The sequence below is a fragment of the Oncorhynchus masou genome, chromosome 27, assembly GCF_036934945.1.
Source record: "Oncorhynchus masou masou isolate Uvic2021 chromosome 27, UVic_Omas_1.1, whole genome shotgun sequence".
Classification (NCBI taxonomy): domain Eukaryota; kingdom Metazoa; phylum Chordata; class Actinopteri; order Salmoniformes; family Salmonidae; genus Oncorhynchus; species Oncorhynchus masou.
Window position 1 is genome coordinate 30,612,255 of NC_088238.1, and position 27,352 is coordinate 30,639,606.

Here is a 27,352-nt window from a genome sequence, read left to right on the forward strand (position 1 = left end):
ATCTTTCTTTTGGTGTTTTTCAGGGTCAGTAGAAAGGCCTCTTTAGTGTCCTAAGTTTTAATGACTGTGACCTTAATTGCCTACCGTCTGTAAGCTATTAGTGTCTTAACGACAGTTCCACAGGTGCATGTTCATTAATTGTTTATGGTTCATTGAACAAGCATGGGAAACAGTGTTAAACCCCTTTACAATGAAGATCTGTGGAGTTATTTGGATTTTTACAAATTAACTTTGAAAGACAGGGTCCTGAAAAGGGGACGTTTCTCTTTTTGCTGAGTTTATATGGGACATGTTTCTTCATTTGTGGCATTGTGTGGCGATTTCCATCTATCCACTTTGCAGAGATCAGCACAGAAGGGCCACCAGCAAAGGAATGGTCAGCTGGTATTTGCCTCACCACTTTTGATTTGGTTTAATACAAAATATTGAACCAAAAACATTGAAACCATGGGACAAAGTAGCCTACTGTTGTTTAGACTGATTTGCCTCATGATTTGTCAAATCGTGCACAATTCATTGGTGCTTCAGTCTGAGCAACGGTAGCCTACCCACTGGGCACACAATGGTTGAATAAACGTTGTTTCCACGTAATTCGAGTGAAATTACGTGGAATCAACATAGAATAGACGTTGAAATGACGTCTGTGCCCAGTGGGTACTGATAACAACCACAGCTAACAACCACCACTACAGCACAAATGTGGTTTATATTCAAACTTTGGCTGGCTAGGCTACCTAGACATTTTTAATTCAAAATTATTGATTGGAATGAATCAATCAACACAATAGTGATGACATACTGTTTGATTAACTCTTCAATTACAAATGCAAAGGCCTTACATGATGCAACCCTGAATAAATCAAACTCAGCCCTGTTAGTTTTATTGTCCAATTGCAATTGTTGTCTCTTTGTCTGTGTAAAGGACTCCCCATTAGTTTATTTAAAAAAATATATAATGAATATGAACAAGTACAAGGTTGCTGCACTTTGACAGGGTTTCAATGGTTTCTTCCTCGCTAGGGCCCTGAGTAAAAAACAAAAACAACATATGACCGGATTAGAAACAAATCTGGTCCCATCATAGCCCATATAAAACTGTTTTATATTTGATTTATTACTATGTCCTACCCTACAACTTGGACTGGAGTTTTACCTAGTTAGGTTTGCCTACCAGATCAGGAGAAACTCTGTGCTCCTCACTCTGGGGCAGCACATTGCCTAGTGGTTAGAGCATTGGACCAGTAACTGAAAGGTCGCTGGTTTGAATACCCAAGCCGACAAGGTGAAAAATCGATGTGCCCTTGAGCTCCAGGGGTGCTGTACTACTATGACTTGACTGACCCTGTAAAACAACACATTTCACTGCACCTATCCAGTGTATGTGACAATACAACTTTTTGTGGAGGGGGGGGGAGGGGGGGGGCGTATCCTATATAGGCCTAGAGATCTATCTAAAAATTTCAACTTAGTATCTCAAAATGTTGATTTATGTAGGCCCATCTCAAAATTTCGACTTAGTATCTGAACATTTTGAGATAGTATCAACATTTTTCTTTTACTTAGATTGAATTTTGAGATAGTAGGCCTGTTGACATTGTGTCAATGGGCTTCCATAGATATGAGCAAAGCAGCACATCGTTGCGTAGCACTGGACTTCCCCAGTTTTGTGCTAACTACGTGATTGTCCAAAAGACCATTTGATTCAGTCTGTCCTCATTGGCAATCTGGGAGCCAGGGCGCAGGGCAGTTTGCCGTTCTCATGGCACGATTTGCATTGCCCCATTATCCCCGAAAATCTCCTTTACACGGTTATATTGTCAGCCTCAAAACGCCAGTATTTTGAGCAACAAAAGACCAGCTTAACTTGATCAAAGCAGAAGCCAAGTACAAAATGCACCTTTCAAGCCGTAAAAGAGAGGCCCCTTCTACATATTGCAGCATGGCAGGGGAGTGCGGCGTAAAAACGGGCTAACCCAGACAAAATAAATACAAAGAGAACGTACAAACACTCACATAAACACATCCATCACCATCTGAGGGAAATCCCTAAACCACTCTCAGATATTTGGCTTTGTAAAGACTCTCCCGAGGGGACGATATTACGAATGTAAAACCCTGCGCTTTGCGGCTCTGTGCCACCTTTTCCAAGAAGCAGCTTGGCGCACAGACCGGTGACCCTTCCGGCTTTGCGCGTCTTTATAACGACTAGATTTTACCAACAAATCTAATTTTAACAATGAAATATGAATAAATACATCTAGTTGTAACTATCGTCGTATTTGAGTTCCTGGAAATATTATTTAAGGTCGAGTTTGAGTCGCCGAAACCAATTCCTCTCCCCTCCATGGACAGGCAGAACAAGAGAAGGATGACGCCATTTTCTGCAAAAACAACCACGTTCGGGGAGCCAAGGCGATGGCTTTTACGCTTCCATAACGCGTTCCAGGTCTTCGATCAGACATTTAGGGCGAATATAAATGTGTTAAGAATAGTTCTTACCTGTATAAGTCTGAACCTGACGATGGAATCCGGTTTCGCGGAGTAAAACTACGGGCTTGGGCCGGGGAGCTACTTCGAGTCCGCGTCCCTGTCTGTAGCTAGCCGGAGATTGTTTATTACGCCTCTCAGCGCTCGTCTCTCGCACTGAACAGTTCCTACAGCAGCTGCCTTTGTGCACTCAGAGGGAACCTTTCAGCTAAAGGCGGCCGCTGCGCAAAGGTGCAGCACTTCTACTTTTCTTTATAAATGCCAGTGTCGTTGGCACTTTGGGGGGTAGGAGAGGAATAGTTGACCCCCCGTGATCGAGGAACACTGTTGCCAAATTCAGGCCGTTTAGTGCTCCATTTACTAAGCGCGCGCACAGGCTTTCCAGAATCCAGGACACACAAATTAAACCGAAACGTTAGCTCGTTTTGTTCCCTTCTGCGCATACTTCTCGTGTATAAAAGTGCATTATTCCTTGGGAGAAGTCGTAAAACGCTAAAGCAGAATGTAAAGAATAATCTGGCGATTTGGAACTGTTGGAAATGTTGCACAATGGCCATTTATAATTTCTGTGTTGGAGTTGATTTAATAATAGGCCAAACACAAGAATGCCAACATTTTGGGAAAAAATACATTTATTTCAATAAATCTAAATTATTTATCTTGCCACAAAATCGCAACCTTGCAATTGTTCACCTGCGGGTTGAAGTGGACGAGTAGCCTATCCAATGATGCACTTGTTTATTTAAGGATCAAATAATTGATTCAACCTAGTTTTACTTTTATATGTCATAAAATAGGCCTATATTATAATAATGACACCTTTCTATATTTCAACATTTCCCTTGTGATACACAGGAAGACCGCAATCAAATTTCCCTTAAGAACACATCATTTGATAATCTAATCTTGTTTTTTTAAAGTTTAGTCTAGAACATTCGAGTAGCCTATTAGATAAGCCTATATTTCCATATTGCATAAGTAGTCCTATAGCATAGCTACAATTAGTCAATGCAGATTATGAATTGTAATGATATGTTAATATTGGTTACAACAACGCATGTCGAGCATCGGCACCAGCCTGGTCTCATAGACTAGACATAATATAGTTAGTCTATATCCGGGACACTCAAATTAGTATGATATGTTTTGTCTGATATGGTGACATAAGACAGAAGATTACATAATAGGGTGGTTGGTCGAGGGGATGGTGGGTGTATAACTGGACAATCTGGCAACCCAAAGGTTGTGTGTTTGAATCTCATCATGGACAACTTTAGCATTTTAGCTAATTAGCAACTTTGCAACTACTTACTACTTCTAGTATTTAGCAAGTTAGCTAACCCTTCCCCTAATCTTAACCCTTTAACCTAACTCCTAACCTTAACCCCTAGCCTAGCTAACATTAGTCCCCTACCTTATGTTAGCAATAACCACCTAGCTAACGTTAGCTAAAAACAAATAGGAATTCTTAACATATACGTTTTGGAAATTCATAACACATTGTATGAATTGCAATTCGTAACATGTTGTACAAAATTGCAATTCGTAACATATATGAATTGGAATTCATAACATATTATACGAAAGGGATGATGGACATCCACAAATTAGTACATACCATATGAAATGCAGTGGAGGCTGGTGGGAGGAGCTATAGGAGGACGGGCTCATTATAATGGCTGGAATGGATAAATTTAATAGTACCACATATTTGACTCCATTCCAATACTCCATTCCAGCCATTACAATGAACCTATCCTCCTATAGCTCCTCCCACCAACCGCCACTGATGAAAAGTAACATACCATACTAATTGGAGTGTTTCGGTTTACTTTTACTAAGTTATGTCTACCTCTGTGTCCAGGTTGGCGGCACCCAGTCTGTGAATTTGAGTTTTTTTGGATAGCCAAATTCAATTTTGACATAAAAACAACCTTGCCAAATAGCTTACCATATGGATTAATAAAATGTTGCTCAAATGTAATAACGTTTCTACAACAGTTGTGAATTCCTTTAGGAAAATGTGATTTCCAGCATTAAATGTTCTAGTGTGCTTAATAGTGAAGAGCTAGGCTAGGTGGAGAGATGGGCTACCCACAGGTTCCATGGAATGCCATGATGATGGTGCCTTCCAATAACCTTATGGTCCTCGCTAGCAGGGTGTTGCAGCATTTTGTTGCTATGCTACCGCAAACTGTCGCGTGAGCACCGAAAGTGTCGCTTAGCTAATCACGTGCTGAATAAAAATGTGTACATGGCAAATAGTGCACTCTAGGCTTAATGGTACGAAGATTGGCGCAAAGATGGTATATTATTCATTATAAACTGGGTGGTTCGAGCCCTGAATGCGGATTGGCTGACAAAACATCTATTTTTACCGCTCTAATTGCGTTGGTAACCAGTTTATAATAGCAATAAGGAACCTTGAGGTCTTGTGGTAGATGGACATAATACCACGGCTAAGGGCTGTGTCCAGGGTCTCTGCTATGTATCTTGCCTAAGAACAGCCCTTAGCTATGGTATATTGGCCATATACCTACCCCCCCCCCCCCACACACACACACACACACACACATGCCTTATTGTTTAAATAACTCAAATATCAATAATATTAGGCTAATCATTCAAACATAGGCCTAAAAGTCATGGCTGTAGGCCAGCAATATCTCAACATGTGATGTGTGTTTTAGACATTATTTAACAGGTATAATTGGCCTAAATATTGTTTAGCCAATGTCCACGTAATATAATATTAATAACTAGTCGAAAAGTAGTTGGAACCAACTTCTTTCATAGCCTACAAATTAGGTCTTCTGAAAAATATGGTTGTTGCGGTATTGGAGTAGACCTCTTGAGTTATAATCCCCCAAGACCAGACCCTGTCCTTTAGGCCCAGTGAGAAATACAACAAAAGGTGGCCACCGCTATCGGCCAGACAATTAACCAAAGGACCAGCATTAAACTATTATCATAAGAATGCTGTTTGCAATGGGGGGGAAAGCCCTCGGAATTCATTGACATGCTGCATAGTGTTGGAAACCTTTTATGTCATCAATTACATGCAAGCTGCCTTTGCCATTTAACCTACTGACAGCTTCTTGACATTTTGTAGCGCTAGTTGTCTATTTGCTATAATAACCACTTTACAACACACAAATATATTATTTTAAAAGTGAATAGAAAAGGCTCCAGCAAGCCTACCAATTCTGGCGATGAGGCGGCACCTGTTGCTGCACAGGCAGTCTATAACGCAGAACTTTTTACAGGTGAATGGATAGGCTGCTGTGAAGAATAGGATGAACACAGCTCTGTATTCGCTATCCCCACACACCAGGACTTCTTGTTCACTTCATTATGAGGGGAAGGATGCACCATGCCTAATATGGCTCAGATGCCAGTTTGTTCACCAACGCAATTATCAGGTCTGGTTCCAAAATGGATTCTTGCTCACCTACTAGACTGTATACAAAGGGATCGTTTGTGGTCACGTGTGCACAAAGATATCCTAAACATCAATACTACGCCCACCTCGGCCTTTACTCACTGCTCCAGTCCATATGGCATAATCCATACATGTTATATTAGGTGGGCCTTTCAAGTGTCACCCCTGCAGGAACAAGGGGAATTGACTTTGCAAGTGTACAGGGGACTAATTCAAGTAAAGGGAAATGTATGCGTGTCTGTCCTTCTTTCAGGCATAATTCATTGTGTACATCTTCACCCCAGGGGAAACAAAGAAAGCTCAATTGCATACTCCTCGCGTCCTCTCGTTTCCGCCTTCTAAAATCCCATTGGAGGAGAAGGTCAGAGGGGTGGGACCTCTGACTTCTCATCCAATGGGTATTGAGGAGGCAAGAAGAGAGACGCTTTTGAGTATGAAATTGAGATTCTCCCACGGAATTACTATCCTGCTATGCTGAATCATGCACCTGGGTGGAGTGATTCCATCAAGAAGGGACAGGACAAAACAGCAGGTAAAAAATGTTTTTTTTATATATATTTTTTTTAAATCCAAAAACATTGTCAAACCTGAAAATACACATCTAAATGTGTTGATAACACCATGGAGACAACAGGATAAAAGAGTCACCCAGGAGTAGAAAGCACATGATGGACGCCACCACAGACTGATAAGGTGAACCAGTGAAACAAGAACCTGGTTCTGCTTTATTTACAGTGAATACAAAAATAAGGCCTTACTTACAGAGAGACATCCATGTCCTGGGTTAGTGAGGAGACTGCACTGAACCACTAGTCTACTCAAGTCTGCGTCATTCTCTATAGTGCACTACTTAGGCACTGTATTTCCCCGATACAGTGCCTTTGGTTTGATCAGGGCACGCATATTAGGGCATTGGTCAAAAGTAGTGCACTACAGGGAACAGCGTGCCATTTCAGACCAACACGTAGGGAAGACCTCAATTGCATACTCCTCGTGTCCTCTCTCTTGCCGTCATTATCGAAACCGATTCGAGAAGGTCAGAATGGGTGGGACCTCTGGCTTTCTCATCCAACGGGTTTTGAGAAGACGAGGAGCGAGGACACGAGTTCAATTAGACTGCTTATCTGCTGTTCCACACTCAGTAAAAAATAGCTAGGAGAGGAGAAGCAAAGTTAACATTCAGGAATAAAACCTAGTCAGTCACGTGTCGTTTGCTTACCTAAATGACTGGAGAGGGGCACTGGTGGCTCCAGACCTGACCAATCAGTAGTGCACACATTTTCAATAATCGAACAGTAACTTGTAATTGATGAGTTATAAACTGATATGTATTCTGTAGGTCTATTACTATTTTGGGACAAGTTACATGCCATCGGCATTGACCACTAGCAGAAAGCGAGCATATATGAGTCATTTGAGTGTGTCGGAGGTCATCCGAGATGGTGAAAAGAGCAAATACTTTCACCTACGAGAACTTCTAGAAATATAGAGTGCTGCAGGTGAGGGCCTAAGGACTTGGAAGAGAGTGCACTGCTGCAGAGGCAGGGTCTGAAGACAAAACGGCAGGCATAGAAACATTCCCCAACTGTACCTACTTTTCCCAGCCCCTCCCCCTGGACCATGCAGACCTACAGTGTTTGTGATTTCCCTTAGCCATGGAGACACATTCAGTAAAATTGTAAAAAATTAAAATAAAATAAATAACCTTGTCTGAGATTCAGCCTATTCATTTCAAACTCTGGACCTCAAAGTCAGTTCAAATGCATTTTTTCATTGTTCCCATCTAAATTGGGGACTGATTTAGACCTGGGACACCAGGTGTGTGCAATTAATGATCAGGTAGAACAGAAAACCAGCAGGCTCCAGACCTCATGGGGTAAGAGTTGAGTACCCCTGCCCTACACTGTAGCCTAAAGTACACTGGTTTATAAAGGGGATTGAAGTCACAAGGAATACAGGCCTAGTCTTCATATTTACTGTTGTTGACAAAACACCTTTACAAATATATACAGTGCCTAGTGAAAGTCGACACACCCCTTGCACAGTCCTCGCATTTTGCAGCCTTACAATTCCATCTAAAAAGGGAAGACATTAGATGTTTTTCCTTCCGATCTACAAAACCGTCAACATTTTCAAAGCGAAAGAAAATGAAAGAACATTTTCCAAATTCATTACAAATAAAATCAAATAAAAAGTTGTTTTGATTGTGCGTGTCTTCCCACCCCAGAGTTCATACTTGGTGGGAAGCAAATATCTATAGAAATAGAAGTAGATTAACGATCTGGGCATATGAGGAAAAAGTGCAAAAGAGAGTATCTGAGAAAGCTTTATTCTTCCTTCAGGCAACCACTGAACATCCCCATGTATTGGAACAGTAGGGGCGCTACCGCTGTTCTGAAAAACGCATCTAAATAACCTAAAGTAACTTCCTGTCACAAGAACTCTCGAGACGGAAGTCAAAATTCCTGTCTGGCAACCACCACATTGCTCTAAAACGCCACCTTCGTTTTCAGATCCGGAAAGACAAAGGAGGAGAGGAGGAGAAGATTAGACTATTGAGATGCAGCCCATGTCAGTGATGTCCCTGTAGAGCATCTATCACTGACAGAACAGAAGAACAGACTGCAGTGGAACCAGCGGTATTAAAAGGAGTTGGCTAGTGCCATATAAACATTTCTGTAATGTACATATCAAATCAAGCACGCCTGTCAGAGACTAGTGGAAGAGAAAGAGAAGTCATGTTGAAAGGTAGAAACATTGGAAGAAGTGTGAAAAGGGAGAACCGCCGGCAAAAAGGACCCTTAAAAATACAAGTCACCAAGCGGTTAAAACACTTTAGCCCGAGTTCTTTTAGTAATAGGAGGCTTATAATAAATATAAAAAATAATAAAATATATGTACACATTTCAACAATAACAACTATGATAATAATAATACTGTTTAAAAATTGACATACAAATATAATTTTGCTCAATGTCTGTAGCTCTACTCTGGTCAGTAAGAAAATTAAGAACTTATAAATTATTATACATTAAAAAAAATCCAACACCGTCGTTTTTCCATTTAGGGTGTGGGTCCTCTCTGTGTTGCAACATTTGAGACGAAGAATAAAAACAATCCTCGATAACCTGAATTCTTCCTATTTTGAAAGACATTTCATGAAAAAGTGTCAGTATAAAGTCTTCCCTTGTGTGACAGACAGGTTGTTGTGTAGCCTCTGGAGTCCAGGAGGAGGAGAGTAAGTGCACTTTGAACTCTGGCATGCTGGAGAGAAGGGTGTGTGTGGTGAGGAGTGGAGGTCTGCCTGAGGAAGTTTTTGGACATGGGAATTCCTTCCTGGTCACCTGACCACACAGGAACAGGAAGCTACAACAACAAAATGTCTAAATGCATGTAGAGCGGTGATAAAGATACCAACCTAAAGCAGGTTGCCTTTTCAGAGGGCAGTTTGTGATGATGAGTGTCTTGATTTGAGTGCTTCACCCTGGAACCATGGAGACTACCTCTGCAGAACCGCCCATTGGCTGATCAATGTGTGGGCGGGATTGTGGGGAGGGACCACACATCCTAATATGAGATGGGCAGTGTGAGAGGAGGAGCCAAATCATTCTGACCCACCAATGACTCCAAGTTCCAGAATCCCTCATGGGTACAGGTGCAGAGCAGAGTGACATCACTGTTAACAGGGCAGGGCCCTGTGGTACTGACATTGGGTCAAAGGTCACAGATACTAGTCCAGCTGCCCAACATTCTGTCCATGTCTCCTGTTATTGTCAATGATGCAAATTGTACTGCAAGGGGAAAGAGAGGAACAGGGGGAGACGAAGAGCAGGGGGAGGGCAAGAAAGGGAGATTCAAGTTGACAGTCAAGTTCAACCCATATCCAAAGACGACATCAATCTGTATAATCCATGACAGTAAAAATAATTATGAGGCAGGCTATTTTTTTTGAGCCAAGGTAACTTCAGTTGTCAAGTGAGGTGAATTACCATGTGAGTAACCAGGTGAGTTAGGTGTGTTTACCTGTCGAGGTGACTCGGGGCCTGAGGCCAGAAGTCCAGTGCTGTTCCTCCTGAAGATGCCGTCCAGCCCTGCTGCTGCTTTGGTCACCTTACTGGTCTTTCCTCCTCCTCCGTACGCACTGGGGCTCCTCCTCTTTCTCCCCTCCACCCCTCCTCCGTAGGCCAGGGGGCTGGGAGGAGGAAGGGGGCTGGGAGTAGGGGGTAAGGGGCTGGGGTGGTCCTTAGTGAGGGGGTAGGGTGTGGTGGTGGTTTGGTCAGGCTTGGAGTACCAGTCCTCAGCCCTGACCCCCACCTCCCTGGCACTGTGTCCTAAGGTCTTTCTCCTACCACTAAGGGGGGGCACGCCAGAGCTGAGCATGGGGGTGGGAGTCAGAGTGTGGTAGCTGCTGTTGTTCCCCCTGAGAGTGTCAGAACTAGCCGGACGGGTGGTCCTCCTCTTCTTGGCCGCGCCACCAGTGGCCCCTGGGGGCCTGATGGGTTTGGTGGTAGTGCCATTACGGGGTTTCCCTAGGGCGGAGACAGGGGCCTCGGGCTGGGAGGGGCCCCTGATGCCAAACAACCCTGCTGCTGATGCATCCTGGGGAAAGGCTGTGGTGTAGGGCCCAAGGGAGAAGGCTCCGTTGGTGGAGGGAGGGAAGGAGAGGGGGGGAGGAGGGCTGAGAGGGCTGGGGGAGGGAGTGATGATAGGAGGGCTCCCGAGGGAGAGAGGGCTCTCAGCAGCCAGGGGCACCTTTCTGTAACACAGCAGAGGACAGGGACGGTAGAAAAACCAGAGCAATAATGAAATACATATGGATTTACAGGGGTTCAGAGACATTTCTGTCTAGAATATGAGCTGGCTGCTGATGTCCTATTCCAGAGCCCCAGCAGAACCAGGTCATACTAACATCCGCCATACCACACCTATTAATAGTGTCTATGAGTATCTGTGTGTCTTCCCCAGACAGCTGAACTCACTTTCTCCATAGAACATCTCAGAAGTCTAAAGCTGGATGTATATACATTGGAGTTTGTCCCAGAGCCCCAGAACAACGGACCGACAAAATCATTTATGCTGGTACAATTAATACACGCACACACTTTCCTCACCTCCACATCTGAGCGTTGACATGTTTCTCCACCATACAGTGTAACGCCAGCCTCATCCTGTCCCACCGCCGGTCAAACACATAGTGACCACGTCCCATCAGCCTGCTGCTGAACGCACAGCACTGAGACATGGAGGGAGGGGTTAACACAATCAGAAACTAAATATATAGATCAAATCAGCCTGTATGGATGGCTTCAAGCTAGGGGTGTAACAGTTCACCAAACCCATGGTTCGGTACGTAGAGGTTTTGGGGTCATGGTTCGGTTCGGTTTCGGGACAGCGGGAAGACTGAAATGCCATTCACAATGTTCAGCATTCACAATGTTCAGCATTCACAATGTTCAGCATTCACAATGTTCAGCATTCACAATGTTCAGCATTCACAATGTTCCTGGCATTGTCTGTTGTGACAGGATTGTTATGTTGGTTTCCACTCTGAGGCAGCGTTTGTAACCATGTGTGAGGTGGGAATTTACCAGTTGTGAAGTCGCAAATACCAGTGGGCTGCATTCATGTGATTTGAACTCATTGAGAAACGCAGATTGGCTAAAAGTACAGCTATTATACAGTTATATAGTTCAAATCCACATCCACGTTGTCTAAATAATGTTTTGTTTTCCAGCATTTAACACCTTCTGACATCCAGTGGAACAGCCACTTTACAATAGTGCATCTAAATAATGTTTTGTTGTTGCATTTAACTTCTAAAAACGCTGTTCTAGAGGCCATTTCCTTAGTAGGTGACATCAAAGGTCAGTATGTGGGAGAAGGGGAGAGCTCAGGATGATAGACGAGTTTCCTACGAGTAATAACGAGTTGGAGGGTTGTTTGAGTGGTAAATTCCCACATTCATCTTGGTGACGAAAGCACCATGACACTGTCTCCTTCAGTGAACTTTGCAATGTGACTCGGGCACTTTCACAAGGTGCTGCCGGAAACCCCCTATTTTCAACCACCGAAAACAGGCCAATATCCACGGCTATAAACCAAAAACAGTTAAAAAATATATATAAACATAGCCTACCTATCGCTCTTGTCATTTCTTCGGCCCGGTCAGAATCAGCTGCCAAGGGCTGCTTGCATGCGGTATACTGAGGTGATGTCAATGTATTTGTCAACATTTGAGGTGTTGGCAGCTGCATAGGCTATTCTCGCTGAGCAGTGGCGACATGCTGTCAACGTTTTACCCACAACTCTATGTCCACCGCTAATGTAATCTACTAAGAATGCAAAATGTTCCCAACCGGGAGATGTAAAACGATGGAGGATCCTCCAATTCTGGTTTATCGACCCCACTATAGAACTAGTTCCTGGCTGCGCCTCACAAAAAGGCACATTGAAATGCACACATTAATCAAAATTAAAATCTTAATTGGTGCATAGCTTGTTTTAATGGAATAACCTATAGGTCTAGTGCTTCTTATCTTGTAATATTTGTATGTATTCACTTGTGTTTACAGTGCGGAACAAACTGAGGTCTTCGTACCGAATGGTTCAGTACGAATACGTGCATCGTTACAGCCCTAATTCAAGCAGTACGGTGACATGGCAATAGCCATTACTAAGGCATTGCTCTGAAGCATTACCATCAGGCAAGGCCGGTTGAGGTTTCCACCATATCGCTTACACAATCAAATCTCTACAAATAGTGCGCGGGGGAGGGGGGGGGGGGGGCAATTTAACGATACATTTGGTTCGATAACAATAAATACACTCTTTTTTATTATAAAAAATAAATTTAAAAAAACTTCCATTAGGTGCAGGGATCTAGTTTTACAGTGCCAAGTTAGACATGAAAGAAGTCAGCTGTTTCATCTAACATGTTCAGGGAATGGATGGATGCTTTGAAATAGGATCCAGAATGATCAGATTTATTTTTGGCTGCTAGAGATTAATTTGCCTGCATCCTTTTTTTTGTTGTACATATGATACATAATTTACCACCTGAGGAAGTGGGAACTAAAAACACATGATCTATATTGCTAACCCTAAATATATGATACTGATGCTAGACAGCCAAAGGATCGAACAGTAAATGTAATGTCCAACAAAAACTTTCCATTGGTAGGCATCAATAGACGACTTGATGTATTGACTACAAATGGCACATTCCGGCAGCTCATCATCTTAATTACATACCCTGTTTGGAAAGTGGTGTACGTTCCTCAATATTGAGGAGTTGAGAAAAAGATAGTATTTTACTGTTGTTAAAAAAAAAAAATTTTAAAGTTGTTTTCCCGCAATTCCATTTTGAAACGTTGCTCAATGGTTGTATGCTTGCACTTATCAGAATGCATCTGTCCCTTCACATGGTGCGCAAAAGTGGGGAGAGAGAGTGAGACCAGGCAGCAAAACAGGGACATGGAAGATACTGTACTTTCAACGCAGAAAGCAGGTTAATGCACATTACAGTTAACAGAATAACGCTTTAGAACAAAAACATTGTGTAGCATATTCACCGAAAATTACAGACGGAAGCAAAATGCTTCGGTAAGAGGGCAATGTCCGTGTCGGTAGTTTTCGGTTTATCTTCCCAGCTCTAGCGAAGGGGCTTAGGGCTGATTTCAGTCTGGGTGTTAGACTGAGATAAGGGAACACTTTATAAAGGATTTACAAGTAGTTTATCAACCATTTATTTGTTTACAGATATTTTAGAAGCCGCTGAATTTTTGTGATTACTTACAAACCCTTCCTACAAATTATACAGTTGAATTCGGAAGATTACATACACCTTAGCCAAATACATTTAAACTCAGTTTTTCCACAATTCATGAACATTTAACCCTCGTAAAAATTCCCTGTCTTAGGTCAGTTAGGATCACCACTTTATTTTAAGAATGTGAAATGTCAGAAGAACAGTAGAGAGAATGATTTATTTCAGCTTTTATTTCTTTCATCACATTCCAAGTGGGTCAGAAGTTTACATGCACTCAATTAGTATTTGGTAGCATTGCCTTGAAATTGTTTAACTTGGGTCAAATGTTTCAGGTAGCCTTCTACAAGCTTCCCACAATAAGTTGGGTGAATTTTGGCCTATTTCTCCTGACAGAGCTGGTGTAATGGAGTCAGGTTTGTAGGCCTCCATGCTCACACATGCTTTTTCAGTTCTGCCCATAAATTTTCAATAGGATTGAGGTCAGGGCTTTGTGATAGCACTCCAATACCTTGACTTTGTTATCCTTAAGCCATTTTGCCACAACTTTGGAAGTATGCTTGGGGTCATTGTCCATTTGGAAGACCCATTTGCGAACAAGCTTTAACTTCCTGACTGACATCTTGAGCTGTTGCTTCAATATATCCACATAATTTTCCTGCCTCCTGATGTCATCTATTTTGTGAAGTGCACCAGTCCCTCCTGCAGCAAAGCACCCCCACAACATGATGCTGCCACCCCCATGCTTCACATTTGGGATGGTATTCTTCGGCTTGCAAGCATCCCCCTTTTTCCTCCTAAAATAACGATGGTCATTATGGCCAGTTATATTTTTCTTTCATCAGACCAGAGGAAAGTTCTCTAAAAAAGTACAATCTTTGTCCCCATGTGCAGTTGCAAACTGCTGTCTTGCTTTTTTTATGGCGGTTTTGGAGCAGTGGCTTCTTCCTTGCTGAGCAGCCTTTCAGGTTATGTCAATATAGGACTCGTTTTACTGTGGATATAGATACGTTCATACCTCTTCACAAGGTCCTTTGCTGTTGTTCTGGGATTGATTTGCACTGTTTAAACTTGCGTACTATTGTTTGTACAGATGAACGTGGCACCTTCAGGCGTTTGGAAATTGCTCCCAAGGATTAACCAGACTTGTGGAGGTCAACAGCTTTTATTCCTGAGGTCTTGGCTGATATCTTTTGATTTTCCCATTATGTCAAGCAAAGAGGCACCGAGTTTGAAGGTAGGCCTTGAAATACATCCACAGGTACACCTCCAATTGACTCAAATGATGTCAATTAGCCTATCAGAAGCTTATAAAGCCATGACATAATTTTCTGGAATTTTCCAAGCTGTTTAAAGGCACACTCAACTTAGTGTATGTACACTTCTGGAATTGTGATACATTGAATTATAAGTGAAATAATCTGTCTGTAAACAATTGTTGGAAAAATTACTTGTGTCATGCACAAAGTAAATGTCCTAACCTATTTGACAAAAGTATAGTTTGTTAACAAGACATTTGTGGAGTGGTTGAAAAACGAGTTTTAATGACTCCAACCTAAGTGTTTGTAAACTTCCGACTTCAACTGTACATATTTTTGCACATAGCTACCTTAATGTTAAATGTTGGGTAGACAGGTACAGAGATAGGTACAAGACACTTAACCCAAATTGCTCCTGTAAGTCATCCTGAATAAGAGCGTCTGCTAAATGACTAAGGGTACAGGTACATACCCCCAGTGGTCGAGGGTGGTGAGGGGAGTAGTGGCAGGATGGTCGGTCATCGTCTCTGTCAGGGCCATCTGGTGTTCCTGGGTCGCCCTCATCACTGGACAGACGACCGTCCCTGTCCCCTCCCGCCCTCTGCCAGACAGGGACTGGGGGGTCCTGTGTTGAGCCTGGGGGGACGGGGTTGGAGGATAGGACAGCAGCACCCCCACTACCAGGTACCCTGCACACAGAGAGGGAGAGAGAGAACAAAAAAGAGAGACAGGCAGAAAGAAGAGAAAGTGAAAGGAAGAACATGTTTAGAACTAGACACTAACATGACTTACAAATACTAACAAGTGTCAAAATCCGTTTGTTTCACTTTGATTCTGATTCTCCTATCAACAGTAGGTTACACCCCCTAGTGGTGTGAGTTTGAACTGACAGTGATTTTCACAATCAAATAAGTTAATTGGTTGCGTACACAGATTTGCAGGTGTTGCAGAAGGTGCAAGAAAATGCTTATTTTACTGTCTCCAACAGCGCAGTAAATGTCTTACAAATATGCAACTTTGGTCTAACTTTGGTCTAATATTACTGAGCAGCAAACACTGCATCTTCATTGAAAAAATGTAACAAGCATGATTCCATTGAATGAATAGAAGCCATACATTGACTTTGGCCTCAGTGCTGCCCCCTACCTAGGTCTGTGTGCATTAGCCAGCCGCAGTTTGAGAGTGGAGACGGTTCTGCCATTGTGGCAGTGGGGGGGCAGGGTGGAGGGGGTAGTATCATTGGCACGGGTGCTCTGACTGCCCCCCTGTGACTCCCTCCTCTGCCCTCCCGCCTTATCTTTCTCCTTCGCCCCCTCCTTATCTTTCTCCTTGTGTTCCGCCAGGAGGATATCAAACTCTTTCTGTCTGCCTGGGACGGCCCGTCGGTGGATCAGGGAGTGAGTCTGGAACACACACACACACAATATAATAACAAAGACAAGTGGACACAAAAGGGCAATAAGAACACATTTAAATTAGACTTACATTAGTTTTACCCTGGTATCAAGGAAAATAAAGCACGCGAGGCAAAATGAAGTAATGCGCACGTATGGTCAGAATAAGCTGTGTAGCCAATCAAATGTGAGGTCAGAGGTCAGTGTGTCTCACCTTGCAGGTGAGTGATCGCGTGCAGGACCGTTTGCTCTCTGGGTCTTGGACTCCACAGTGCTTGTTAGGGTCAAACACCCTCCCTGTAAACACCAGACAGCCATCAAGAACCAAACCAGGTCATCAAGGCTGATTTCAGAATTTTGTCTTACAGAGTACCATGAAGTCATACCAAGTTGTACCAGGACCTACAGTAGACTGTTCTTTGACTGAAACTTCCCAAATTCCACTGAGAAGTTTCCCCTACGTTAAACTGTTGTTAAACAATTGTCCCTGTAATCTCTACATGTCATCTCTATAATCTAGGTCGTTATGGGAGTGTGCGTGTGTTTGGGAGATGAGGCGTGTGTGTGTGCATGCGGGAGATGAAAAGTGTGTGTGTGTCTCTCATGTGTTTAGGAGATGAGAGTAGAAGATGCCAGTTGGGAGTCCCAAGCGGTGGGAAGGTTTTTAAGGAGCAGAAGCCTTGGCAGCAGTAGCTCATGAATTACACTTGTAAATCAAAGAGTTGGAGTGACGCACAGCACAGAGACAACAACATATGGGGGGGGACTGGGAAAAGAGACAGGCAAGAGGAGTAAAGGAAGAGAGGAGATAGGCAAGAGAGAGAGGGAAAAGACAGAGCGGCAGAAGAACAGAGAGATAGGAAAGTTGGAAAGAGATATACGAGGGAAGTCTCCTCATCCACAGCAGAATTAGCAAGGCCCCAGTGCATAGGATTAGTGCTGAGCAACAGCCTCCACTCTCTCTTCTTTCAAAACAGCCCCCACCCATGCCAAGTTCCCAACCCATCATATGAATCTGTTCATGCCCCATCACTCTCACTCTCATGGGAGATAAGGAATATGGAGGGGTTTTACACTTATAAACATAGGCTATATATTTATACCATGACCTTTATAGTGCTGAGCAAGACATGCACATTCCTGGTGGTTGAATTGAAGTTGCTACACCTTAAATTATTCCCTACCAGATAAAAGGTACATTAATACATTGTATGTTCTCTCCATCTGTCTTTGTGTCTGTTCACCTAGGAGGAGGACGATGTTGGCTGATCTCTGGTCAGTTTTGATCACTGATTATAATAATTTAGATATAATATATGCTATTTAGCAGATGCTTTTATCCAAAAAGCAACTAACATCAAGCATTAATACATTTTCCGTGTGGGTGGCCCCAGCGGGAAATCGAACCCATGATCATTGGCGTTGTAAGCACCATCCCACCAACTGAGCCACACATGGTAATGAAGGTAGGATTGGGGTTAGGGTACACTGATCCTAGATCTGTGGTTAGACTGTGTTCTCACCTGACAGTCTCCTATGAGGCCTGGAGGTCTTGGTTCCATTCTGCTGTTTCCTGTCCAGGGGGGAGGGGGTTGCGGGGGTCCGAGGGGAGGGAGAGGGTCTGCTGTGATTCAGGGGGGAGGGTGAGGGGGTAGAGGAGGGTCGTTTGTCCAGGGGTGAGCGAGCCGGGCTGGGCCGGCGGTCCACCAGGGAGGGGGGTGTGGTGGAGCAGGGGGTGGTTGGCCCGCGGCCGTTCACCAGCTTTTCCCGAGACCCCCTGAGGGGAGCTGGGGGAATCAGGGAGGGTTTGAGGGAGGAGGGAGAGGAGCAGGAGGAAGAAAAGCAGTTGACTCTGACGTGTGTTCCCCTCTCTGCCCGGCCCAGACATGGCATCTTCTCCAGACTCACTATGGGCAACGACACACTGGGGGGGGGGGAAGAGAGAGGGATGGCGCGACAGATAAAGCAAGAGAGTGAGAGGAACGACACAGAGAGAGGAGGGGGGGGGGGGTGCTAATTGATTGCGTAGAAAGTTGTTGGATTGTTTTTATTCAAAAAAATAACCATGATAGGGATTCGATGCAGGAAGTGTCTGCATGTTCACAAGATTTGGCCTGTTTGTGCACCCACCATGTCTTGCTGCGGACACCCTTGGGAGGGTAGACAGCGAGCGGGGCCTTGTTGAAGCGGGAGTGGGGGTAGTCTCTGGGGACCCTGAAGGGCAGAGGGGGAGTAGGACCCGGGGTGGGGGACACTGCCACATTGGGCTTCACAGAGACCACTGGACCCCTGGAGGGACACGGGGAGCCGTGCCGACGCTCTGAAACACACACACACACACACACACACACACACACACAGTCAGGAGATATACAGACTGAATACAGACTAAGCGTGAACCCACCTGGTAAACACCCAGCATTATGAAAATGTCTTAACACTGTAGATCACTGACTGGTCAGTTATTCACACAATGAATCTGTGATGTTTGTAAGTGATCCATGGCTCCAGACTGCGACCATTTGACTTGAATTTTATTAGTGGTTGCATCGGTGCGAGCTGCACATTTTGCATTGTCACTCACTCAAACCTTCCCCTTTTTTGGGCAGCTAAAAGCACGATTTGGTCAAACAGGGAAGTACATTATACTCATGATTCCTATAAAGGAAGTGTCTGATTGTGTAATATCTCAAAATCCAATTGCAGGAAAAACACAGCTTTGGAAGCAACTACTGTTGTCCCTGTCGAAGAGAGGAGGGTCTCAGCTTTTTATATGTATAATTTTGTTGTGTTACAGCCTGAATTTAGCACAGATTAATTTTAGATTTGTTTGTCACTGGCCTACACACAATATCCCATAATATCAAAGTGGAATAATGTTTTCAAAATGTTTACAAATTAATAACAAATTAAAAGCAAAAATGTCTTGAGTCAATAAGTATTTAACCCCTTTGTGGCAGGCCTAAATAAGTTCACGAGTAAAAAATAAGAAGTTGCATAGACTCACTCTGTGTGCAATAATAGTGTTTAACATGATTTTTGAATGACTACCTCATCTCTGTACCCCGAACATACAATTATCTGCAAGGTCCCTCAGTCGAGCAGTGAATTTCAAACACAGATTCAACCACAAAGACCAGGGAGATTTTCCAATGCTTCGCAAAAAAAGGAACCTATTGGTAGATGGGTAAACATTTTAAAAACAGACATTAAATATCCCTTTGAGCATGGTGAAGTTATTAATTACACTTTGGATGGTGTATCAATACACCCAGTCACTACAAAGATACAGGTGTCTTTCCTAACTCAGTTGCCGGAGAAGAAGGAAACCACTCAGGGATTTCACCATATGGTAAAGCAATTGACTTTTTGTCCTGAATACAAAGTTATGTTCAGGGCAAATCCAATATAACATATTACTCACCATTTGTTTTAAAGCATAGTGGTGGCTGCATAATGTTATGGTTATGTTTGTAATCGTTAAGGACTGGGGAGTTTTTCAGGATAAAAAAGAGAAACGGAACGGAGCTCAGCACAGGCAAAATCCTAGAGGAAAAGCTGATTCAGTCTGCTTTCCCCCAGAAACTGGAAGATGAATTCACCTTTCAGCAGGACAATAACCTAAAACATGAAGCCAAATCTCCACTGGAGTTGCTTACCAAGAAGACAGTGAATGTTCTTGAGTGGCCGAGTTAGTTTTGAATTAAATATGCTTGAAGACCTGAAAATGGGTATCTAGAAATAATCATCAATTTGACAGCGCTTGAAGAATTTTTTTAAGACAAATTGGCAAATGTTGCACAATCCATGTGTGGAACGCTCTTATACTTATCCAGAAAGACTCACATGTGTAATAGCTGTCAAAGGTGATTATAACATGTATTGACTCAGGGGGTTGAATACTTATCGAATCGAGATAGCGTTTTATTTTTCATATTTCAAAAAATATATATATAAATATAAATATATTCTATTTATATAGAATTTTTCTTCCACTTTGACAGGGTATTCTTTTGTAGATTGTTGACAAATTAAAGACAAAGACAATTAAAGACAATTAATTTTAAATCCACACAACAAAACGTGGAAAAAAGTCAAGGGGTGTGAATACTTTCTGAAGGCACGGTATCCCTCTCATTATTACTTTAGGTCTACCATATTTGTAGGTTATTAAAAAAAAAAACTTTAACAAAACTTTGAGATAATCTAACGGAGTTCTAGGCTAATTGTTTGAACATGCGCAGTGATATATAAATATATTTTGATTTCTTTAACACTTTTTTGGTTACTACATGATTCCATAGTTGTGATTTCTTCACTATTATTCTACAATGTAGAAAATAATATAAACAAAGAAAAACCCTGGAATGAGTAGGTGTGTCCAAACTTTTGATTGGTCCTGTATATTGCGTGACAACGTTGTTTTATGGGTGCGACCAAATCATGAACTGGTGATCCATATTGCAGTAGAGGGCATTGGAGAGAGACAGAGAGAGGAGAGGATAGAGAAGGAAGGAAGGAAGGAGGACTAAAGGAGAGGAAACTTACGGTTCTGGCTATGCATGTCTTTGGGGGAGGGAGGGGGTGAGGAAGGTGGGGAGGTCCTTTACTCTCTCTGCCTCACTGGGACTCTACTCCCCAGACACCTATTCGGGACAGAGGGACATGTCAAAAACACACACAGCCGCACGGGCGCTCCCACACACCCCCACACGCTCTCGCACACCCACGCCACACGCGCTCTCCCACACACCTACCCGCGCTCTCGTACGCACACACCTCATTAAATGCTTATTGTAGACCTACTACGCATGCAGACTTTGCACTAAAATTAGTGAGGAAAGCTTGTGAATTGTGCAGCGGGGATAAAAATAAGGCAGTATATCACTGTCAGCAATTAAAACTATTCATGATTATTAATTTTGTTCTGCCCTGGCAATTTCCTAAATAGACTTGGCCCCGGCACCACAGCCATCCTGCCAACTGTCCTCAGCCAACTACTGTCTGACAGGCTGTATCGCCCACTCCACAGAATCTGTCTCGTTGGTCACAGTTTAGTGACTGAAAGTGTGAGGAGCCAATACGATGACAGTGTGTGGGAATGACAGGGAGATTGCCTTACCTTGCCAATGAGTGCTGAAATACCAACAGCTCGTTAGAACAACAGGGATGAATGAGCACACAGATTAAGCAGGTGTCAGGGCGTGTGTGTGTATGCCAGGCGGCAGTCGTGCGTGTGTTCCAGGTGTGTGTGAGTGTGTAACTGCGTCCGTCAGGCAGGTGTATGTGCAGGTGAGTAAATAGGCAAAGGTAAAGCAGAGGGGGCAGCTGTATTGGGAGCTAGGAACAAAGTCCACCTCATTCAGGTATGCAGCAGTAGTTACACAGCAGCCAATTCAGATTCACACACAGATTGGTTACTTACAACTGTAGTTTAGAGTACATTGAACAATGCACGCAAGTCTAAATCTTGTGCATCTGCCCTTCCAAGGTTCAAGCGATCCCCTAACACAGATCTAGGATCAAAATACCCCTATCCTAACCTTAAACATTATTCAGTCGGTTCAAAACTATCTGAACCTCTATCGGGTGGTTAGAGGCAACGTCTACAGAGTCCCTCAAGCGCGTTGCCATGGCATTGCCGAGCGAGTGAAGCGGTGGCTAGCGTGAGAGCCCTGTGAGCCTAGCAGCCACAGGAAGTAGGAAGCTGAGAGTCAGCATCGCACTGAGAGCTCAGCTGGGTTTGTTTACATCCTCACTGCCACCGCTAGAGGAAGACACCCACCACAGAGAGAGAGAGGAGAGAGAGAGGAGAGAAGCGGCCAAACCCTTTATGCAACAGCCAATACATTTCATAACATGACACACACAACGCAGCACATCACTAAAGTGCTCTATACAAATCAACACTACACTAAAACTCACACACTATCACTGCAGCTGCTTCAACACAACAACAACTGCCCGCACTGGCACCAAAGCAAGCACACAAACAACTAACTGCCTCGCCAACACACTACACTGCAGGGAGTGCCAGCCCACACATCAAAGTCAGGAAACGAAACTAAGCTGAGAGGAGAGAGCCTGCAAGGAGTTCAATTAATCCAGGACCATAAGGGCAGTCACCAGACAACACACACACACCCTATGAGTAACAGTCTAGCACATACACACATTCTCTGAATGACACACACCCAACCTCTGAATAACATACAAAAGCTTTTCCGTTAAACTGCTTAGTCAGCCTCCGCCGCCAGCTACAGATGGGCAGAGAGAGAAACAGAGCTGGGTATTAACTGTCTGTCTGACTCCTGCAGACTGGCTGGCTGTCAGAAAGAGTATTTCTCCACACACACACACAAGCTGGAGGAACATAGCTGAAAGGCATTGACCCCTGAGCAGAGCTGACCTCAGAGCCTGTCAGTGAACAGCTGTTGTGAGAGGAAGATTTCCTGTTTCCCTTAACCACAGATCTAAAGTCAGATTTACATGCGTTATAACCAGATTGTCATGTCTGAGAGGACTGCAGCTGGAGGCAGCAACCTGCAGGGGGCAGGAGAGAGCACTCAAGGGGGGCGTGTGTGTGCATATGCATGTGTGTTTTGCCTGTCTCTTGGCACAGACAGACTCCTCGCTCTAGGACATGTGCAGCCAGCCAGCAGCAGATGTAAGCGCGCACCGTTCACTGGGGATCAACGAGAGCGTAAGCAGACGGACAGACAAGAGCTGGTTTTCAATTATTATTATTTTATCTTTAACTCTGCGTTGTTGGAAGAGGACCTGTAAGTAAGCATTTCACTGTTAGTCTACACCTGTTGTCTACAAAGCATGTGACATATAAAATGTGATTCTGATTTGGTCCAGCACTGACCAATGTTGGGGGGCTCTTTACTGTAATGGGTTAGAGTTAGGGGTCTTACCATAGTGGGTCTGGGTAATGTGTCAAAGTCAGGGTGGTTTGTACTGTAAGGGTAGTGTCAGAGTTAGGGTGGTATGTAAAGCTAGTGTGTTAGGGTTCTTACTGTAGTGTGTTTGGGTAGTGGGTAGTGTGTAGGGGTTAGGGTTCTTACCATAGTGGGTGAGGATGCCCTGGGGTTTGACCACTTGGTTGCAGACATGGCAGACAACGAGACAGAAATCCTCCTGGTTGGGAAACTGGCCAAACACGTGCATCTCTACAGAAGACAGAGACAGGAACAGAGATGAGTAAAGGGACAGGGGCTGAACTGGGAGTAGAATCAGAAAGCTGCCTAGACATTTTTTTATTTAAATTCTGACATTTAACATTCTTAAAATAAAGTGGTGATCCTAACTGAACTTAGACAGGGAATTTTTAAAAGGATTAAATGTCAGCAATTGTGGAAAAACTGAGTTTAAACGTATTTAGCTAAGGTGTATGTAAACTTCTGACTTCAACTGTATGTATGTATGTATGTATGTATGTATGTATGTATGTATGTATGTATGTATGTATGTATGTATGTATGTATGTATGTATGTATGTATGTTAGAGGTCGACCGATTATGATTTTTCAACACCGATAATTGGAGGACCAAAAAAAGCAGATACTGATTAATCTGCCAACACATTTTCCAAAAAGTAGTAGCATTAGTCACGTAAACACAGAAATAAACAAATGGCACATTGGATTCCTAATTTTAAAAATAAGTGGTGCTTTTCTTACCGAGGAGACAAAGTTAAATAAATTACTACCATAAACGTTACATACAAATCTGAGTAGTATATACAAAAGGAGTTAGACACAAATCTACAATTCAAATTTTATGTTCAACATGACAGCAGTAGAACCATATTTAACTATTATCATTGGGTTTACTTGATAGCTACCTACACAAATAGCTAGCTAGAACAGTGTCAATAAGATAAATTCATTAAAAAGATTAAAAGCAATACAAATAAGTTCTCCAGTAGGCATCTACAGAGGGAGCTAAGAGCTGTGTTGTCAGTCATTTCCCAGAAAATTCAGTAAAAAGGCAGATCCCCATATATATATATATATTTGTAATAATGACAATTATTTCTCTCATTGTAAATTCTGGTCCAACGCTTTTAACTGCGAGGCCACCTGCCGCCCTATTTATTAACAATGAAAATGCTTTGTATGAAGTACATTTAATAACCCACGTGACATTATTAAATACAAGGATGACATTGTAAATTGTTAATTTAATAAAAACAAACAACTTTTAAAATGTAGTGTTTATGACGTTCACTCCATTTAAAAAAAAATACATATCTGTAGCCATCGATGATGGAAGCCTACACACGTTTCACGCTTGTTGATTTTGTCGGCCAATCAAAGCTGCTCCACGGTCAGAGGTTCCATATGCGGCGAGTGAAGTGAGAGATCTCTAATCAATGCAAAATGGAATTAAAAGTTAGCTAAATAAGAAGGAGTGGGTTTCAACAAACAACCAAGAGGTGGGCTGTTGTTTAATCTGAATCATGGTGTTGCCATTTGTTTACAAGGGGGAGTGCAGTAATTGTAGCCTCAATGAGCTAGTTATCTAGCTTGCTAACTTTCTATCTTATGTATATCGATTGGATGCAGTAAAAACAGGCACGGTCATTGGATGATAAATAAGCAGTAGCTAATGTTACAAGTTTGCCTAAATAGCGCGGGCCAGCGTGGCTACTTTCTGGTCTCTCAGTCTCATAAATACACACCGGCCCCTCCTCCGAGCAGAACCATCTGCGTCTCTCCCTCACGCAAGGGCACAGATTAAAAAGATACATTAAAAAAGCACAAAACAAAAAACATGTATTTCAACTATCCGGATATGCGAGAAAACAAATCCTGATATTATTCTAATAGTGAAATTATTTCAAATGCCATCCCTAAACAACGAGTTTAGTACTTGTAAAAGCGCAACTATTTTTTTTTTCATCTGTCTCTGCCAAGACAAATGAGAACAGTGTGTAGCTTACTGCCTCGCTCGCCTGCCAGAACAACAGAAACTGCCAAAACAGTGCTGCTAAAACAATCTGTCTTTCGTGAATGAGCGCTACCCAGGCAGAGAGAAACATACCGTCTGTCAGACACCCGCTGAGACATTTTGTAAAGCGGGGATAACATTTTTCTATATTTGTGCATTGTCAAGTCTCACTTATCCTCGTAAACAACATTGTAAGATAATGAATTGAATTATAGACTACATCAGCTGTTGACCTATGTAGCGGAGAGAAGACATAATGCTGAGTTTACCATATAACTATGGGCATAATCGCTGTCTGGCACTCATCTCAAAGATGATTAGGCTATAGGTCTGTAATGACATCACTCAGTCATCTTCAGCGCCAGTTAGCTATTACTGTCTGCTTGACACATGGTATGACCTCATCAGCTGATGGTGTGTGTGTGTCTCACAACCTGCCCGACTCTTGGCTGGGGATCAACAACACTGGGAGACTCCATTCTGGCTGAGTGAGAGGATCTCCTTACCTTAACCATTAGGGGGTCCAGGGGAAACACAACTGGCCTTAGATCAGTATCTAAAGGGCAAGTCAATCTTACTCTGTCTCAGTGTGTTAGCCTGGGATCAGCAGTCAGAACATATTGGTGATTTGGTGATTCCAGTCTAGCTGGGACTGAGAGACTGCTTTTGCACTCAGAGTCTGGCTGAACTGAAGACTGGGGAGTTAGTACTGAAGTTGTACTACACTTGAATGTCTGTCACTCTGGGTGGCCATCCAACCTATAGTCATCAAATCCCCTCATTTTTACAGTGTAGGTAGAGCCAAGAGCCTCTAGGGTACAACACACGTGACATTTCTTGCTTGACCAATATCATGGCACTAAATATCAATCCATTTGTAATTAACAAACGCGGAAATTCATTATCATGCATAAAACACATTTTATCTTCATAATAAACAGTGTTAAGAAAAATGTATGCTGTGGTCGTCCCTTAGTTTGAATTTGACAGGCTGTGCTGTGTTGTGTGGCTGTAGTGTTAAAATATGCAAGAATGCTGGAGTCACAACTGGAGCGTCTTCAGTCCACAAGAACAAGAACAACAAAAACAAGGCTCAGTTGACAGTCACTACAGCACGTTTTGATCAACCTTACCTTCTTTGCTGAGTTTAGTTCCTTCCCAGTTGTGGTACAGCTCTTTCAAGCGGTTTTCGACGAGTGAGTCTGTATTAAAATAATATAAGAAAATAGAGTTCATATTAGAGTTCATGTGCGATCGGTTCGTTGGTGGTTGGGGGGAAAAAACACAAATCTTACGCACGCCACGCTGAAACGTGTCATTACGTCTAGCTAGATAGCTAGCTCGCAGCTGTAACGTTATCTGACGAGCTGCCTTGATAAATCAAGGAAACTGTCACCAACAAGCAACGAAAGTTATCGTAGCCAGGACAGACATCAGTAAACGAACCCATGCGCATTACGAACATATTGAGAATGCATCAATTGAATACCGAGCATTTGTAAACATGAGTTTTATAGATTTGTTATGAATTTGGTAACTAGCTAAATATGTTTCAGTTTTGACAGATGCATCGAGGACCACTCAACACTGTTCGCACGTGCCACTTTTTATAGAAATGAATGACAACATTGGACTTGCACTTACTGTCAGAATAGTGTAATTTTGCTGCGCTGATAAAAGTTGACCAAGGTTTACACAGGAACGTATCCGGATTTGGTAGTTGGCGAATCAATGTCGCCATTGCACTTCCTTCTTGTTGCTTGATTTTTTTCCATCTACTTCGCAGTAAGCTAAACGAGACAAGCGAGGCACCTGACGTCACCTTCGTCATGTTCCGTCTTCGCTCGGCTTCTGACGGCAAGGAGTTGAAAGGTTGCAAAGGGGTGTGTGCGCCTCTGAAGTTCATAAGTTCAAACGTTTGTTTTTCTGATACATAAATGACACTTGTGTTGTTTTTTCTCAAATTGCATTTCACCCATTGTTTATTTGCTGAAATATATTCCAATGTCTTACATATTAAATATGTTTTAGTTCATGTTTCAGTAAC

At 43.0% G+C, this 27,352-nt stretch overlaps 2 protein-coding genes across 4 annotated transcripts in view; both read right to left on the bottom strand.

Moving 5' to 3' along the window:
• The window catches only part of LOC135515979 (zinc finger protein 800-like), a 55,720-nt gene extending 53,058 nt beyond the window's left edge, over positions 1 to 2,662 (bottom strand). For both annotated transcript variants that reach the window (XM_064939891.1, XM_064939890.1), the window contains exon 1: positions 2,500 to 2,662. The gene's annotated coding sequence lies outside the window, so the exon portion shown is untranslated. The remainder of the gene's footprint in view (positions 1 to 2,499) is intronic.
• Positions 2,663 to 6,514: 3,852 nt separating this feature from the next.
• LOC135515980 (ataxin-7-like protein 1) lies at positions 6,515 to 27,112 on the bottom strand. 2 transcript variants are annotated; one of them, XM_064939892.1, is made up of 11 exons: positions 26,950 to 27,112; positions 26,439 to 26,507; positions 23,418 to 23,522; positions 18,478 to 18,667; positions 17,871 to 18,271; positions 16,562 to 16,644; positions 16,100 to 16,356; positions 15,426 to 15,642; positions 11,041 to 11,162; positions 9,953 to 10,685; positions 6,515 to 9,720 (listed from the first exon to the last, which is right to left on the bottom strand). In XM_064939892.1, the coding sequence occupies exons 1-11, from the start codon at positions 27,044 to 27,046 to the stop codon at positions 9,703 to 9,705; spliced, it is 2,292 nt and encodes a 763-aa protein (XP_064795964.1). In that variant the 5' UTR covers positions 27,047 to 27,112; the 3' UTR covers positions 6,515 to 9,702. The 2 variants fall into 2 exon arrangements, with proteins under 2 accessions (XP_064795964.1, XP_064795965.1); XM_064939893.1 differs by lacking the exons at positions 23,418 to 23,522; positions 26,439 to 26,507; positions 26,950 to 27,112 and adding an exon at positions 20,896 to 20,988.
• Positions 27,113 to 27,352: the final 240 nt, after the last annotated feature.

Bases quoted from the DNA above. Each gene is read 5' to 3' on its own strand.
- LOC135515980 (XM_064939892.1), bottom strand. From the start codon at position 27,046: ATGGCGACATTGATTCGCCAACTACCAAATCCGGATACGTTCCTGTGT. The intron at 23,523-26,438 runs GTAAGGTTGATC...TGTCTTCTGTAG, and splicing joins AACTAAACTCAGCAAAGAAG to AGATGCACGTGTTTGGCCAG. The intron at 15,643-16,099 runs GTAGGGGGCAGC...CTCTGTGTGCAG, and splicing joins GCTAATGCACACAGACCTAG to GGTACCTGGTAGTGGGGGTG.